Source organism: Schistocerca cancellata, chromosome 8 (genome assembly GCF_023864275.1).
Source record: "Schistocerca cancellata isolate TAMUIC-IGC-003103 chromosome 8, iqSchCanc2.1, whole genome shotgun sequence".
NCBI classification, from domain to species: Eukaryota; Metazoa; Arthropoda; class Insecta; order Orthoptera; family Acrididae; genus Schistocerca; species Schistocerca cancellata.
Genome location: NC_064633.1, coordinates 450,265,518 through 450,284,791, shown reverse-complemented (window position 1 = coordinate 450,284,791; position 19,274 = coordinate 450,265,518). Strand labels below are relative to the sequence as shown.

Genomic DNA, 19,274 nt, shown 5'->3' with positions numbered 1-19,274 from the left:
GCAAAAGCATACTGCAGGGATTTCACTGTACTGTTGATTACTGAAGCCACTGAAAGTATTAATTACAGTCAGTTGTCTGGTAATCTCTTAGCTCCCTCCTTACCCGAATCCGAGAAATACATTTCAGTTCTGGAAGTATCACCTACTACGTTGATAACAAGCCTATCAAGAACAGAAACCACGAAGCCACCCAGGAGCTGAATTTTCTCCTCTTATTTTATACAGAGCTGTTCTATATCCTGCCAGCATTCGACAGTAATGTGTGAAACAGCTGCATGCGTTAGTTTCAGTAAGTTTGGCAGCTTAACAGTCTTGTTACTTCTCAGGCCAAATCCCGCAACTTGGCTCCGTATCAGTTCTGTCAGGTTTATATTGTAATGGTACAGTAGCAAACGTAAAAAAAGTCCAAATAAAGAGGATTTGGACTCATTTTTTATTTAAAAAATGAAATTGTTATGTTTTCATAATTTAAGCAACTTTTATGAACAGTCTTTCATAAAACATTGATAACTAAGAATTTTTATTCGAAATGAAAACAGGAATTTCGCATCCAATATGTAATTAGAAACAAGAAGACGCATTATTCATAAAAAATGATGATAAGTTTTTTAATTACGAGATGCAGGTATTTCAAATCTAATGACAACAAAAAAATTATACTGGAGAGATCTGAACTAACTAACCATTAAATTTATTTGGTTAGCATTCCATTACACTACTGACTGCACTACACAGACAATGTATCAAATGTGTTACATACAGTGACTGGGAAAACTTCAAAGCCGATTATCTCCATAAATTTATGAAAATCATTAAGAACAGCCTATTTCTTGGCCCTTTTATCCATATTCCACATGCATGTTTCACTATGGAACAGAAAGCAGCCTCAGCCTCAGCCATTTTCATACTTTGCATTAATAGTGCGACAATCAGACCCCAAAGCTGCAGAGGCTGTGACTGTAGACCGTTTTCAAAATAAAAACTACATAGCTAAAGCGTGATTAAGAAAAACATTGATGGCTGTTAATACATTTGAATATCTTAAAGTTTCATTTAACGTAACGTAGTAATAATACATCTAATACATAAGTAGGACCTACTTCCAAGAGTGTAACAACACCAGTGTACATGTGCTATGGCTTCTGACCAATCATTGTGTTTACGTTTGTTTACATCGGGTTTATTCTTACAATGAACAGATTGTATAACATATACGATGACCAATCTAATTTTACTATATTGTGAGTGACTTGGTATATCTGTGGAGTGTGCTACTACCTAGCAGGATTTATGCCAAGCAAACGTGATTAAATGTCTGCGGCAGTGTGCTACCACCTGGTGGCACTGATGTAAACTTGTTGAGTGGTAAGGGCTAGTACTGAACGCCACAAACCGTGCATATTGTTTATCAAATTTGTATGTATTTGGCCCATAAGGCAATTATGTCACACCAATTGTGCATGCACAGAAGCTCCTTAAAACACGCACAAGTGAAGATGCGCTCGCAACCCTGATGCCAAGTTTCACTGAGTAAAGAGGAGCAATGTAGGACAGCAGAGTAGAACGGTAATGTGCATTTCAGATTAGCACACCTACAATACATTAACGGCATTCAAAGAAAAATAACCATTAAATCCGCACGGTGTCAAAAGTTAGGGTGTTCACGTGCTATTGTGCTCTTACATAACAGCCACAACCGTGAATGACAAGTCATAAAATGTTACCAAGTTGCAGAAAAGAATCCAGTTTGTTTTGGTGATTTTCAGTTTCACTAGTGTTATGTCAATAATCATGTTCCACACCACTGTTCTATCTGAAAGGCCACGAGTTAGAAGAGATATTTTTGTATAGTGTACATTTTAGTTTGTACTTACATATTATATGTTGCATATTCTGGTTTCTCCATTCGATAACCATTCAGCAACTTGTTATAAAGCTTCTCATCTGCTTCCATGCCTAAATTTTTAAACAAATGAAAAGAATCATTTTAACACAAGGAACATACTACAGATGTAATTACAAACACCATAAAGGGTAGTCCTATAAATACAATAGTTTCACAGCTGTCTATATACGCTCACAACTAACCTGGGTATGGTGTCCTTGCCAAAGAAAAAAACTCCCAGAGCACAATTCCATATGACCAGACATCAGATTGTGTTGAGAATATCCTGTCTCTTATCGATTCAATGGCCATCCATTTAACAGGTAATGGGCCCTAGAAACAATGAGTCAGTTGTGAATGAACTGTGGGAAAAACTGTGCCCCTTAAATGCTGCTCTTAGTTATGAACTTACTGGAAGGCTACCACAATGTTCATCTTTGATGACAAAGAGTTAACAGAAACGGCAACAAACTAGTTCCCTCATTCCTGTATTTTCTGAGATGCTATTTTCAGCTTTTACACTGTTTCAGAGGCCACCTGTCCAAATAATATTTGTTGTAGCCTGAAGAATAATTCTCCTCCATTAACTGTGCTGTAATTGTATAATACTATAGTTCTTTCTGTGGGAGGAACACACTGAATTGGAATACGATATCTGTCCACTACTGGACTGAATAAGTCCTAGACTTCTTTGTGGCCAACAAATAATACTGGCATACTTACTTTGGCAGATATATGTTCCAGAAAAACTATCTTCCCATTGAATAGTGTGTGTTAACTTTTTTATGGATCACATATGGAACAAAAATTTTGAAGTTTCCTTTGAATATTGTGAGTTAATGTGTAGATTGATTTTGTCATTTAAAGATCAATGCTAGGGTAACTGTTGCCAACATAGATAGTGCAAGTGCAACATCCGAGTTTCCTTACTTCTCCTTAAAGAAACAATGTGCAAGTTCATTGCAGTGAAGGAAGGAAACTATCAGAAGTCACGTACTGGAAAACCTGCCGAATGTAAACAATTTTCTGCAGTTGGTATGCGCAGGAAATTGTTTATCTTATTTTTTTGTTTTGTTTTTGTGGTGTCTGATAACACATCTAGACATCTCGAGTCTATCACCTGTGCAACTACCATGTTTCTCGAATCTGTTTTTTTTTTTTAAGTTACTTTCTGTTAGCCTTCCACATTTCCCTCTCATTATTTTGTGATGCCAAAACCACACGAACTTGTATGTATATTTTCTGTCAAGCATATCATCTTTAGCCAGTGTCTACAGCTTTTTATTTACCCTACTTTATTTTATTTTTATCCATTCTGCCCTATCTTCAATTACATATTAATTTAGACACTAAATAAACAGCACAAAAGGTAAAGATTCTTACATCTCCTTTCTTCTTATAGTTGTTTGATTTGTACATGCTCTTCGCTAGACCAAAATCACAGATCTTCACTACATTTTCATCAGCAAGTAAAATGTTCCTTGCAGCCAGATCTCCATGCAGAACCTTAAATAGGTAGAAAAAAAAATTGTAAGAAAGAGAACAATTTATATTGAAAATGGGATTACAGTTAAAATAGGACTCATTTATGGCATATGGCAGCTTACAACATTCTTAACAGTAAATATCTGCTTTGCAAGGGTATGCTGAAAAGTAATATCTCTTAATTTTTAATGTAAAAACTCAGATTTTTACGGAAGACAGATGTTAGTAACACTCTATACCTTCCTTCTTCGTGTCTACACATTTGCAATCCTCTCTCATTATAGGGCTACGAATCGTAGCATGTAATATGGCTGTGTTTAACATAACTATTTTAGTGCATGAGGAACAGTGTGCTGTAATTGAGTTTTGAATATGAAGAGCTCGTTCACACATGAAGCACTCTCTCCTTTAGCATGACAATGCCAGACCGCATACAAAAGCTGTGACCCCTCCAACGATCTGTTGCCTTGGGTTCACTGTCATTCATAATCTTCCGTGCAGTCTCGACTTGTCCCCATTCGATTTTCATGCGTTTGCAAAACGCAAAGCACACCTTCTTCGACTTCACTTTGATAGTAATGGTGTGGTGAAAGCAGATTTGAAGTTGTGACTCCAACAACGAAGTCAAACCTTCTACAAAGATGGTAACAACAAATTGGCCTCTCATTGGGAGAAATGTGTTTGTCACCAGGGTGACTATGTTTAGAAATAAATATGTACATATGAAGAACAAAGATGTAGACTGTTAGTAACATTTGTTTTATTCAGAAAGCTTACAGAGTTTTCACATACAAATTTGGAGGCATCAGTTTTCAGCATGCCCTCGTATTTATGCCCACACAAGTTGATAAGTGTTACACTATCAATAAGAAATGCAACAATAAAATTGAGCAGAGTAAGTGTAATCTTCTTGGTCTCCTTCATAACATTTTGTTTCCCCAATTACTGCTTTCCTGTTTTTTGTTTATCCTTTTTGGTTTTCGCATGAAATGCTTCAGCAAATATTTGCTATGTACATGATCGTCTCAGTCATCATTGTATTTATCAAATGCTAATAGTGATGCACATGCATTTCACTTATGCTTGTTCATGTGGCTGCAAAATTTTTTATCAATCAAGGTGGCGCGTAATGGTAAGTCACTGGATTCACATCCATATTCAGATTTCATGAAGTCTCTTTGCATCACTTAAGGCAAATTCTGAGATGGTCTCACTGAAAATGATTCAGACAATTTAGTTTCCCATCTCTCCCCAATCTAAGGTTGTGATCCATCTCTAATGACCTCATTGCTGACAGGACACTAAACCTCGATCATCCATCAATCCTCCCTCCCTTCACAGTGACCGGGAGTCTGGCCTCAGAATAGTTGAAATACCAGTATTTAGTGTCATCCAGACAATCACTACTAAGCTGGAAATGTCCTTAAAATTGTAGAAGAAGTTATAGCCCATTCATATTTTACATTTTGGTATAATGTATTATTTTAATTAATTTAATCAAATTAATGATATGAATATAATAGAGGGAAACATTCCACGTGGAAAAAATATATCTAAAAAGAAAGATGATGAGACTTACCAAACAAAAGCGCTGGCAGGTCGATAGACACACAAACAAACACACAAAATTCTAGCTTTCGCAACTAACGGTTGCCTCGTCAGAAAAGAGGCAAGGAGAGGGAAAGACGAAAGGATTTGGGTTTTAAGGGAGAGGGTAAGGAGTCATTCCAATCCCGGGAGCGGAAAGACTTACCTTAGGGGGAAAAAAGGACAGGTATACACACTCTCTCTCTCTCTCTCTCTCTCTCTCTCTCTCTCTCTCTCTCTCTCTCTCTCTCTCTCTCTCTCTCTCTCTCTCTCTCTCTCACACACACACACACACACACACACACACACACACACACACACACACACACACACACACACACATATATATATATATATCCCTGTCCTTTTTTCCCCCTAAGGTAAGTCTTTCCGCTCCCGGGATTGGAATGACTCCTTACCCTCTCCCTTAAAACTCAAATCCTTTCGTCTTTCCCTCTCCTACCCTCTTTCCTGACGAGGCAACCGTTGGTTGCGAAAGCTAGAATTGTGTGTGTTTGTTTGTGTGTCTATCGACCTGCCAGCGCTTTTGTTTGGTAAGTCTCATCATCTTTCTTTTTAGATATAATTAATTTAATCATTTTGACAACAGGAAAGGCATATGGCCACACTGTACCACTTACATTACCAAACCCAGAATAACTAGCCAATCCTATAAAAACATGGGATAAAGTCAGAAGATAAAGAAGAAGAATAAATTTAATAATTTTGATCTTGTTTCAGTTCCAGTTTCTGTTCTCTCATTTTCTGCCTCTAAAGTTACAGAAAGCAACTGCTGCTGTTTACTTTCATTTAAAAATGTATTTATTTCTCATAATCATACAAGATAGCTAGCTAACTCTCATGTTATTCGGACAAATACTGACAGATGCAGAAATGGAAATTTTCACATGGGAATAAATCATATAAAAAAGCTACCATGTGAGGATATACATAGCATACCACCCCTTCTGTTCAATAAATAAATATTTGGATTACATTCATACAGCACAAGCAAAATGAGGACAATGCAATGTAATCAAATTAAATCAGGTGATGCTGAGGGAATTACTTTTGGAAATGAGATACTTAACAAAGTAGACAAGTTATTACTTGGGCAGCAAAATAACTGATGATGGTCGAAGTAGAGAGGATATAAAATGTAGACTGGCAATGGCAAGGAAAGCATTTGTGAAGAAGGGAGATCTATTAACAATGAGTACAGATTTAAGTGCCATGAAGTCTTTTTCTGAAAGTATTTATATGGAGTGTAGCAATGTGTGGAAGTGAAATGTGAATGATAAACAGTTTAGACAAGAAGAGAATAGAAGCTTTCGAAATGTGGTGCTACAGAAGAATGCTGAAGATTAGATAGGTGGATCACTTAACTAATGAGGGGGTACTGAATAGAACTGGAGAGAAGAGGAATTTGTGGTACCACTTGACTAGAAGAAGGGCCCGGTCGGTATGACCCGTTCTGAGGCATCAAGGGATCACCAGTTTAGTGTTGAAGGGACGCGTGGAGGGTAAGAATTATACAGGGGGACCAAGAGATGAGTACACTAAGCAGATTCAGAAGCATGCAGGGTGCAGTACTTACTCAAAGATGAAGACGTTTGCACAGGATAGAGTAGCAAGGAGAGCTGCACCAAACCTGTCTTTGGACTGAAGAGCCCAACAACGACGACGACGACATACATACAGCAATATAAAAGGTGTTCCTCAATTTCTATTGCAGACTTCTGGGTTGTAGAGTGGCCTTTAGTAGCTAAAGGTTTGACAAGAAACCCATGTTAATTAATGCACCATCTGCATATGTAACACAAATTTCAAGAAATCCACTTTCAAATCCCCACTTCATGGTATGCACCTCCAAAATGAAAAGAGGGCACCATTGTCAGTCCCTGCTGTAATTATGACATCACACACCATTTTCATCCAACTAAAACAACAGTTATGAGAAACTGGTTTGACTGCGGGCTGACTGCGGTACTCTGTACATGTGGTGCACATTTGACTAAGGAGGATGTCCATCACACAAAAGAGAACCTAACAACAAGTACTCTAAGCATTACCCTCGCTATGGGCTCCAGTAAGGCACTCTGGTCAGGGGCCCCCTTACTCCGCTGGTTTTACTGTGAAGTGGGCAACTTCAAAGTGATCTCAACTTCGAACTTTTTTATATCAAACGGTACACTTTTGGGCATGGGTTCCTCACCAGAACACCATCTACAAAGTCCTCACAGTAGCCACAGAAGTCTCTAATAGGAATTGTGAAATGCTGTTTATATGTTAATATTTTAATTCAAAATTTATGAATTCACCTCAGGGACAGTAACCAATGGAATGTAGGGAAGTTTTGACTCTCCATTTACACAACACAGTGCAAGATAAATGCATTATACCCTTAGTCTTAAAATATATACCTTAAAAGAATGTTGTCATACACAGTTTTATGAACAATATAATATTACTGCTGACAAAAGTGGGTAAATGCTAACATTTCTACATCTACATTCATACTCTACCCCTGTGAAGTGTACAGCAGAGGATATTTCCTAAGTCACCATGTGTTACAGTTTCTAGTCATTCCTATCATATGTGGAGCATGCAAAGAACCATTGATTAAATAGCTTTGTGCATTGCGTAACTAGACTAAACTTGTTTTCACAATCCTTATGGGGCTGATACATACAGAACTGAAGTATATCTCTCAATTCTTTACTAAATATCTGTTGTACAAATTTTATAATTAAGTTTTCATAGGATAATTTATGTCTGTCAGAGAATCTGCCAATACAGTCTTTTCCCTCCCTATAAACAATTCCATGACATTCTCCTTGAACCCAACAACATCACATGAACAATATTCTAAAATGGGAAGTGCAAGTGACTTAAGCAGTCTCCTTTGTAGACGACAGCATGCCAGCATCCTCCCAATTAACTCAGGTATGCTCTCCGCCTTACCTATGACTAAGCATGTCTGAAGATTCCGTTTCATATCTCTACAAACTGTTATGCCATAGTATTTGTATCAAGTTGACAGAGCCTACTTGTGAATAATTATAACTGTACTAATGTGACGCCACTTTTTTTTAAATGTGTAACTTTACATTCATGTACATTTAAAATAAGTCACCAATCTTTGCACCATTTTGGAATCGTGTCAAAATATGACTGAATATTTCTGCAACTTTTTTCATACAGTACTACATTACAGATATCTACATCATCTGCAAAAACTCACATTACTGTTAACATCACCAGGTAGATTAGTAACACACACAATGAACAACAAGTGCCTCAACACACTTTCTTGTAGCTTGCCTGGAATTACTGCTGTCAGTGTCCCTCCATCCAAAATAACAGTTTGCATTCACCCTACCAAGAAATCCCACCATCATAATTTTGTTAATACAAGTTCACAAGAATCTTTTTCTTTTTTTTTTTTGATTTGACAATTTTTTTCCAACTAGGTTACTCTTAAGATGACTTAACTAAATAAACAAGCTTCCTTGTACCAAATGGTAATTTTTAGGTTCACAGTATTTAAAACACGTCTTCATTCCCTAACAATCAAAGTTTACTGCAGCTGGTTATAAAAAGGGAGTTCAATGTCAATAGTGACTACAGAAAATACAATTTTTTTTACAGTGGAATTTTAGTGAATATTTCAGCTAAATATTTTGCAACAGGTAAAATTCAAAACTATATTGAAATAATGAATAATATCAACTGAAAATGTGTACCTTCCGAGAAGCAAGATATTCCATTCCTTTAGCTACCTGGAATGCCCAACACAGTAGGTCACAGGTACATATTGGACGAACATTGCCTTTGTAATCTCCTCTGTAATTGGATCTCCATTCTGGTTGTATGCTGTTGTTGCTCATCACATAATCATCTTCACCTAAAGTGCAGCAGTAGAGCAATGAGTCACATGCAGCGTGTCACTATGGTAGCATGTAATTTAAGTACCTCGTATTATTGATACAGTATTGACAAATACTAAATACAATTAAGTCATGTAAACTAAATTTCCAAGAAATCTTACATATGATTGTAACTAAATTTAACAACCTCAAAGTAAATGTCATCCATCAATTGTCAAGAAAATGGTTGTGGGTGCTATTAAAAAAATTGTTAGCTCTCTACCCCCCCCCCCCCCTCTCCCTCTCCCTCCCCAACTACCAATGCTATGGAAAGACTGAGAATAAGGAGCTTGTGAGGAGTGGGGTGGAGGAGGGGAATGAGGAAATAGCATGTGATACTTCAACTCCCGCATGATTAGGCATGCTCGACATTGCTTCTCATCCACTCACGAAATCCTGATGTGGTGCACTAATAAGATGATGTGGCTTATATGGGACCCCATATAGAGCTCAGCTGCCATCTTGATACATTCGATCATAACTATCATCAGTTGTAATTTCAATACTATGAAAGGAAGCTACAAAAATGTGTAACTGATTACATCTGATAAAAGTTTTGTGTTAGTATGTTATGGCAAGTAATATAACTGTCAATATTGACAGGTTTGCTGTAGCTTGTAAATGTCAATGAGCCACAAGTCCATGTTGCTGACACTATAAACATGTATATCCACACGCTGTAATGGACGTAATTCAATTTACTTCTGCACACAAATGGTGAAGCATCAGAGGATATCCCTTCACTTTCAGTTTTACTTTCCGTAGTAATTTGTAACGTGAATGGTTCGAAATGATGGTCAAAAAACTAAGACCTGGACCTTCCAGTGTAGAGTGAGTGAGTGAGTGAGTGTGTGTGTGTGTGTGTGTGTGTGTGTGTGTGTGTGTGTGTGTGTGTGTGTGTGTGTGTGTGTGTGTGTGTGTGTGTGTGTGTGTGTGTGTTTTGGGGGGGGGGAGGGGGGGGGGGGAGAATAGAAAGAATAACAATTTTCGAGAAAAGAATGTCTGCGAGAGAGGAGATCAGACCAAAAGAACTGGGACTCTGAGAATGTGGATAATAGTGATTAATGCATGAAAGTACAGCTTACAGATGCATCTCGTGGCAACGCAGAATTGAAGATACGGTCAGTAATAAACAAATCTTGTCACACTTGGGCTACCAAACCTCAACTCATGCAGCATTATTGATTCAAAAGACAGACATTAGCGTACTCAAGCTAAAGGTAACAATTCAATAGATTTATTTAGGCTCACAGGTGAATTACTTCAACATACAGCTGACAAAACAAACAACAATGGAACAATATTTCCATGAAACATAAAAATAACTGGTCTACAGTTCATTACTAAATTTCTCCAAAGCAGTGGTGGTGGTGGTTATTGGGATGTTTAAGGAGGACTAAACAGCGAAGGTCATCAGTCCCCCATTCCAAAAACAGGTGAGACATAAATTCACGAAGCAGGTAAAACCCCAAGGAGAAGGAGACTCCCCCCAGGCCCTAAAAGAACACAAATGCGGCAACGAACACAACAGACACGAAGAGTACAGAGGAACACCAAACAAAAGGAAACAGAAGAAAAGAAGATGGCCGGAGACCGGTTGACTGATCACGAGAACAAAAAAAAAGGGAAAGAGTCAACCATCTGACGATACACCAAAACAGCAACAAATATTGAGAGACTTGAGGACAAAAGACACAGAAAGGGAAAGGTGCAGCACCTCCCTAAATGGAACCATAAAAAGGACTACCACGGATAAAATTTAAAACGTCATCAGCCATGGAGGCATCGTCACATAAAACCAAAGGCAAAGTGCCTGGGAGATTAAAAGACTGTCGGAGGGTGCGCAGTCGGGGACACTCCAACAAAATGTGGGCGACCGTCAGCCGGGACCCACACCGACACAGGGGGGGATCCTCCTGATGCAAAAGATGGCCATGCGTCAGGTAGGTATGGCCGATGCGGAGCCGACACAGCATGACAGAGTCCCTGCGAGAAGCCCGCAGGGAGAACCACCACACATTGGTCGTCTCCTTAACAGCCCGCAGTTTATTCGGGGATGTCAGCCAACATCCCAAGCACCTGATGGCGCAACACCAACTGCTGATCTCGAGCTGGGAGGCCGATCTCCAAAGCTTGGGCGTCGATCGCCCCTTTGGCCAGCCTGTCGACACGTTCGTTCCCCGGGATGCCAACGTGACCTGACGTCCAAACAAAGACCACCAAACGACCAGAGCGGGTAATGGCGGAAACAGACTCCCGAATAGAGGATACCACAGGAGAAGAGGGATAGCAGCAGTGCGACCATCAACCAGGGAACCATCAGTGAAGACAGTCTCACAGCCCGAAAATGAGGCGAGGAGCGCAAGAAAACAGCGACGGAGGGCCACAGGCGGAACCGAGTCCTTGGGTCCCTGTGCCAAGTCCAGACAGACGGACGGCTGGGGCAAACACCAGGGAGGCGTAGGTGCACGGACCCGGAAGGGAGGCAGAAGAGGGAATGACCCCAGTTCCGACAGCAGGGACTGGACGCGGACAGCTATGGAAAGCCCAGACCGAGGTCGCCGTTCGGGCAGATGGAGGACCATGGCAGGGAAAAGCAGGCGACGATTGGGATGGCCCGGCGAGCAATGCACGTGGACAGCATAGTCGGCGAGCAGTCGATGGCGGCGAATCCGCAGCGGGGGAACCCCGGCCTCCACCAGTAGACTATCCACGGGGCTCGTACGAAAAGTGCCAGTTGCAAGCCGAACCCCACAGTGGTGTATGGGGTCTAACAACTTCAACACTGAGGGTGATGCAGACCCATAGGCCAGGCTCCCATAATCAAGCCTGGACTGCACAAGGGCTCTGTATAATCGCAACAGCGTGCAGCAATCCGCACCCCAAGATGTGTGGCTCAGGCAGCGGAGGGCGTTGAGGTGCCGCCAGCACTTTTGCTTCAGCTGAGTAATATGAGGAACCCATGTGAGCCGGGCATCAAAGACGAGTCCTAAGAAGCGGCAAGTGTCCACCACGTCAAGCAGGTGGCCGTCGAGGTAAAGTTCAGGATGAGGGTGGACCGTCCGACGCCTGCAGAAGTGCATAACTCGAGTCTTGGCTGCAGAGAACTGAAAACCATGAGTCAGTGCCCACGATGCTGCCTTGCGAATGGCTACTTGCAGCCTGCGTTCGGCGACTCCCGTAGTCGTGGAGCCAAATGAGATGCAGAAGTCGTCGGCATACAAAGAAGGAGACACCGACGCCCCTACAGCTGCAGCCAGACCATTAATGGCCACTAGAAATAAGGAGACGCTCAACACTGAGCCCTGCGGGACCCCATTTTCCTGTATATAAGATGAACTAGAGGCGGCACCCACTTGCACCCGGAAAGAGCGGCGCAATAAAAAGGTTTGAAGAAAAGCCGGGAACTGACCACGAAGACCCCACTCATGCAACGTAGCAAGGATGTGATGCCTCCATGTGGCGTCATACGCCTTCTGCAGATCAAAAGAGACAGCAACGAGATGCTGATGTCGGGCAAAGGCCGTACGGATAGCAGATTCCAGCTGCACCAAATTGTCCGCTGCAGACCGGCCCCGACGGAAGCCACCCTGGGATGGAGCGTGGAGACCACGCGACTCAAGGACCCAACACAAACGCCATCCCACCATACGTTCGAGAAATTTGCACAAAACGTTGGTGAGGGTAATGGGACGATAGCTGTCCACCGCCAGTGGGTCCGCACCGGGTTTCAAGATGGGGACAATAAGACCCTCTCGCCATTGCGACGGGAACACGCCCTCACTCCAAATGCAGTTAAAGATGGTGAGGATGTGTCTCTGGCAGTCCCTGGAGAGATGCGTCAGCATCTGTGCGTGGATGCAGTCTGGTCCTGGTGCTGTATCAGGGCAATCGGCGAGGGCAGCGAGGAATTCCCTCTCGCTGAAAGGAGCATTGTATTTTTCAGAACGACGCGTGTGGAATGATAACAGCGTCTGCTCGGCTCGCTCCTTTAAAGAGCGAATGGCGGGGGGATAAGTTGCAGTCGCAGAGCTCTTAGCAAAGTGCGCAGCAAGGTGTTCAGCAATGGCGGCAGCATCCGTGCAGACAGCGCCGTCCAAGGAGATCCCAGGGACACCCAGAGGGGTCTGGTATCCGTAAATCCGCCGGATTTGGGACCACACGAGCGAGGGGGAGACACGGGAGCCCAAGGAGGAGACATACCTCTCCCAGCACTCCTGCCTACGCCGTGCAATAAGACGACGGGCCAAGGCATGGAGCCTCTTAAAGGCGATGATGGTCTCGAGAGACAGGTGCCGGCTATGACGCTGGAGAGCCCGTTGACGGTCGTGAATAGCCTCAGCAATCTCCGGCGACCACCAAGGTACAGCCTTCCTCCGAGGGAGTCCAGAAGAGCGGGGGATGGCAGCCTCGGCCGCCGAAATGATGGACGTGGTTAAGATACGGACCACCTCGTCAATGTCACCCTGTGAGGGAGACTCAATGGTTGCACTGTAAGTAAAAGCCGGCCAGTCAGCCCTGTGGAGAGCCCAGCGGGGCAGGCGCCCAGAAGAACGACACTGGGGCAGTGACAAACAGATGGGAAAATGGTCACTACCACACAGGTCAGGATGCACTCTCCAGTGGAGGAACGGGACAAGTCCGGGGCTGCAAAGAGAGAGATCGATGGCCAAGAACGAGCCATGGGCCACACTGAAATGTGTGGGAGCACCGGTGTTCAAGAGGCTAAGGTCGAGCTGAGCCAACACATGCTCCACGGCCCGACCGCGGTCATCGGAGACAGTCCCACCCCATAGAGGGTTGTGGGCATTTAAATCGCCCAGCAATAAGAAAGGTGGCGGCAATTGGGCTATCAGAGCAGCCAGGACATGCTGCGCGACGGCACCATCCGGTGGAAGGTAAAGACTGCAGACGGTAACAGCCTGTGGCGTCCACACCCGAACAGCGACAGCCTCTAAAGCTGTTTGTAGAGGAAGAAACTCGCTGTGAAGAGAGTTAAGGACATATATGCAGACGCCACCAGACACCCTTTCATAAGCTGCCCGGTTCTTATAATAACCCCGATAGCCACGGAGGGCGGGGGTTCGCATTGCGGGAAACCAAGTTTCCTGAAGTGCAATGCACAAGAAAGGGCGAAGGCTGATAAGTTGTCGGAGCTCTGCTAGATGGTGGAAGAAACCGCTGCAGTTCCACTGGAGGATGGTATTGTCCATGGATGGGAAAGGCGTGAAGGGACTGGGGAGGCAGATTACACCTCCTGGGCCCCTGCTGCTACTGAGTCACCACCTGTGCAACAGCCATCCATTGCGTCCGAGGGACTGGCGAGATCCAGGTCCTCAGCGGACGCCAGAATCTCCACCTCATCTTCGGATGCAGAGTGAGAAGGTTGCGGTGGGACAGGTGCCACTGCAATGTCAATATGCTTGGGAGCCTTTTTCTTGGTCTGCTTTGCGCGCTGTGCCTTAGGTGGTTCTGGCTGGGAGGGCCGCACCGGGTCAGTCTCAGGGACTGAAGATAACCGTGACGCCCTACGACCAGCGACCGGTGGTTGTTTCAGATACTTGCGGGTGTCTGCTGTGCCGCTGGTCAGAACTTGCGAAGGGAGGTCCCCAAGGGACCCCTTCCTCGAGAGAGAGTAGCCGAAGAAGTCTTATCTTAGAGCCGAGTCGTGATGATGGGAGAACCGTCGTTGCAGCAGCGGCGTAGGTTGACGTCATTGCCACAGGATGGAGCCGCTCGCATTTCCGTCTAGCCTCGGGGTAGGTCAGGCGGTCCAGGGTCTTATATTCCATTATCTTCCTTTCTTTCTGGAATATCCTACAGTTTGGTGAGCAGGGGGAATGGTGTTCTCCGCAGTTAACACAGATAGGAGGCAGGGCACATGGAGTATCAGGATGCGAAGGACGTCCACAATCCCGAGACGTGATGCTGGAAGTACAGCGAGATGACATGTGCCCGAACTTCCAGCATTTAAAACACCGCATCGGAGGAGGGATATATGGTTTCACATCGCAATGGTAAACCATCACCTTAACCTTTCCGGGTAAGACATCACCCTCAAAGGCCAAGATGAAGGCACCGGTGGCTACCTGATTATCCCTCGGACCCCGATGGACACGCCGGACGAAGTGCACACCTCGTCGTTCGAGGTTGGCGCATAATTCATCGTCGGACTGCAGAAGAAGATCCCTGTGGAATATAATACCCTAGACCATGTTGAGACTCTTATGCGGCGTGATGCTAACTGAAACATCCCCCAACTTGTCACAATTGAGCAACATCCGGGACTGGGCAGAGGATGCCGTTTTGATGAGCACAGGACCAGAGCGCATCTTGGACAAGCCCTCCACCTCCCCGAACTTGTCCTCTAAATGCTCCACAAAAAACTGGGGCTTGGTTGACAAACGATTCCCTATCAACTCGCGTACACACAAGGAACCGGTGTGAATATTCTCCACTGCCTTCTTTTGCCATACGTTCCTCCCATGGAGTGGCCAGGGAGGGAAATGATCGTGGTTCGTATTTCCTGCCGTTGAGGTTAGACCTCGATCACTTAGAGACTGCTGGTGGAGGCCCACCAGTGAGAGATGATGTACCACGCTTCATTGTGGTTCATCCGCCCTGATGCCACCTACTCCGACCAAGGGCCCTCCCCACGGGCGCCACCCAGCCACAGCAATAGCCACCTGGCAGGATGGCCATTGCCGGGAGTCCTGATGCCCCAGAGAGATGGGCATCTACTCCTTGGCATAAGTGGGGAGTTAACGGCGCAGGCATCAGTAGAGCGATCCCTGTGTTGTCAGGGGGCTACAACCAACAGGGTACATTGTGGCCCCACCACAACGGACTGGCTACCGTGCTGGATCTTAGGTGCAAGAAAGTCCAAGGTCGTCGTCGCAGTTAAAAGCAACACTGCAGAGTGCAGCGTGGTAATCGTACCCAAGAGATGGAAAACGAGCGGGACACCATTGCAACGACGAAAAAGCCGGCTAAAGGTCTCAATGCACGACGGATACGGTGCACCATGTAAGGCGCCCTTCCCCAATTGGCTTGCTCTTCGGAATAATTTAGAAAGATGGAGGTCAAACCCGAGAGGGGACCATCACATAAGGCCGAAACATTTGAGACTCCTTTTAGTCGCCTCTTACGACAGGCAGAAATACCGCGGGCCTATTCTAACCCCTGAACCCGCAGGGGGATCCAAAGCAGTAATCTCTGCCTAATCTGGATGTTAAACTGCAGGTCTGTGAGTATGGCAATCAAAGATCCTGTTACTTATTTCCTTATCTATGTGCACTGCTGCAGACAAAGTTATAATGAGACAGAAAAGAGAAAGAAGGGACAAATATGAAGTTATAATATAATGAGATAGAAAAGACAAAGAACTTTCCAATCATGAGTCCACCATCTATTATAGGCCTATCTGATGTTGCCAGCTTGTGGAGAAGCAGAAAATGAACTGTTTGACAATGAGTGCAAAGAATGTTTTCTGTAAATCTGTACCAACTAAAAACTTATCTGATCTTTATGTTGACATGATGATTAGAAAATTGAAGTGTCTTAAGCACTGTAGATGCTTCTTAAATAAAGTTAAAATTACTTGCTCAGACATGTCACAACTCGTGATAAAAATTACAAATGAACTATGCAAGCAGTCCTTACATAGACACTGATACTGATGTCTGCAACAACACCTACTTCTCTGTCTAAAGCAACATATATCTTTACATACTGATATCTGGTATTTTACTTATGCATTGCCTCTCAGCATTTCTTTGACACTGTGCATCAGGAACTTTTTTTTTCTTTTTTCTTTTTTAGTAACCAATCCTAGCTCAATTTATGAATAGTCCTCTTACACTATTGACACACTCACTCACTCACTCACTCACTCACTCACTCTGCAACTAAACGTTGTCCCAGGCACATCAGGTTCAGGAAAGTATTTTATAATAATGCAAATTCACAGAAAATGTTTTTACAATTACTGTTCATAATAAACTTACCAGCTGGAAGCATGGACACATGATCAGCTTCACTGCCACTGCTGTTTGAAGATGGTACCATAGCACCTGCTGCTCGATAATCGACAGCTATGTCCCCTCCAGAGAGACTGTTTGTGAAGGAAAGTGCTGCATACTTCACCCTGGGGAAATTATGTTGTTTACAACTACATGCATTTGGAAGTCGATAAATTTATTGCGAGGTTGGAGTATTTTCGAAGTGGCTGAAACATCAGTCACTGCTCCTCATGAGCAGCTGTGAAACACCATCTTTTGCAACTAGAACGGCACTCATGGGGGAAAATAATAATAAAAATAATAATTTTTGCCGAAAATGAATTATTCATAAGGAAGGGAAACGAGTTTAGTGTATCATTCAACAGAAAAGTTGCTTCTGATGCTCAATTTTTTGTGTCATTCAATATTATTGCTGTAAGATAAAGATAATTACCACCACTGGTAATTACCACCACTGGTAATTACCACCACTGGTAATTACCACCACTGGTAATTACCACCACTGGTAATTACCACCACTGGTAATTACCACCACTGGTAATTACCACCACTGGTAATTACCACCACTGGTAATTACCACCACTGGTAATTACCACCACTGGTAATTACCACCACTGGTAATTACCACCACTGGTAATTACCACCACTGGTAATTACCACCACTGGTAATTACCACCACTGGTAATTACCACCACTGGTAATTACCACCACTGGTAATTACCACCACTGGTAATTAAAACTGATGGCACAACAGTGAACAAAGGTAAACTTTTTTTATTAATGAAAGACTGCTCCCATTTGCTAATAAAGATCATTTGACATTCTTCATCACAGTTTGATTTTCAGATCCTGTCAAAAATGGCATGAATGTGAAGGCCAAAACCAGTCATGAACTTCAATAAAGAATATGTCAACAACTGGAGTGATGTTTCATTAACTGAGTGTACAGTTGCAGAGCAGCACTCTCTGGACATGGAGAAACTACCGATTTTTCACATAATATGCTTCTACACAATTTGATTAAAAAAAAAAAAAGGATTAAAGAAATACAGCTCATAACCAAATGAAGAAAAATAAAGATTTCGCTTTAGGGCACAAAAAACAACTGAGATCATAAATGCCCATGTCGTAACCTTAAATTACTAATAAGAAAATGAAGTTAATAGTGGCTATACACTAAGCCTAATTGACAAAAGACAATAGCTAAATATAAAGATTTCCCCATGGAGGAAAGTCAACAAAAATGCTGTAGACACACTGGAGGACCCTAACCAAGGATTAAATATCCTTTACCATATTGCTATGATGGAGAAAAAATAATAAACAAGCAGCAGCCTGCGCATCATTTCCTAAAACGGCTGATAAATCATATAGCACTCACAAACTTGAATATAAGCAGTTTAAAAAAGAAAATTGGGTCAGGAAATTGCAAACCGTCACAGCTGGATGACAATGATCACAAAGTGATAGGGGATCACCACTTAAAAAATGGCAATGGCTAAAATGACAGTACGTAATAGGCAATCTAGCAGGAAGTAACGCATAGGACATTAGGGACTGGGAACCGGGTGGAATAGTCAGGTAACCCATGTGAGAGGACCGAGAAAGTTTCCTATCAAGCATGGACTCCAGGAATTTTGTAGTTTCAGCGAAAGGAAGAGCAACAGGCCCAAGGTGTAAAGGTGGGTGAAGAAACTCACTGTGCCCCAGAAATTCATACAAATGGTTTTGTCAGTGGAAAATCGAAAGACATTTTTGATGCGTCATGAGTGAAGACGATTGAGACATCGCTGAAGATGCTGCTCGAGGTGACAAGTATGTGGGGAACAGCAACAGATCGCAAAGTCGTTGATAAGAAGGGAGCTCGAGATGCCTGGCAGGAGACAGTCCATAATAGCATTAATGGTGATAAAGAGGATGATGCTCAGGACGGAGCCTCGAGGCATCTGATTCTCCTGGATAAAGACATCCAAGAAGGCTGAACCCCCATGTACCTTGAAGACTGTCTTTCAAAAATTCCTGAAGAAAATAGGGCAGGCAGCCCCTGTAGCCACACAAGTACAGAGTGTGGAGGGCACCAGTTCACCAGCAGGTGTCAGTCTTTCTCCACATCAAGAAACACAGTCACAGTCTGGTATTTCGGCAGAAAACGATTCGTGAAATTGGTTGACAAAGTGATGAGATGGTCAACTGCAGAACAGTGTGCATGAAATCCATGTTGTGTAATGGTTAAGATTGTGAGACTCGAGCCACCATAGCACCTGGTCACAAATCATATGTTCCATCACCCTGCAACACAGCTGGTGAGAGAAATGGGGTGCCAGCTAGAAGGAAGATGTTTTCCTTATTAGGCTTAGGTACAGGTAT

General features: G+C 43.2%; 1 protein-coding gene across 3 annotated transcripts in view; it reads right to left on the bottom strand.

Annotated features, from left to right (window-relative positions):
- The window catches only part of LOC126095181 (vascular endothelial growth factor receptor 1), a 549,049-nt gene that overhangs the window by 14,478 nt on the left and 515,297 nt on the right, over window positions 1–19,274 (bottom strand). For all 3 annotated transcript variants that reach the window (XM_049909913.1, XM_049909914.1, XM_049909915.1), the window contains 5 exons: window positions 16,893–17,032; window positions 8,704–8,864; window positions 3,269–3,391; window positions 2,089–2,218; window positions 1,875–1,956 (listed from right to left, as the gene is read on the bottom strand). In XM_049909913.1, the coding sequence (XP_049765870.1) occupies window positions 1,875–1,956; window positions 2,089–2,218; window positions 3,269–3,391; window positions 8,704–8,864; window positions 16,893–17,032 (636 nt within the window). The remainder of the gene's footprint in view (window positions 1–1,874; window positions 1,957–2,088; window positions 2,219–3,268; window positions 3,392–8,703; window positions 8,865–16,892; window positions 17,033–19,274) is intronic.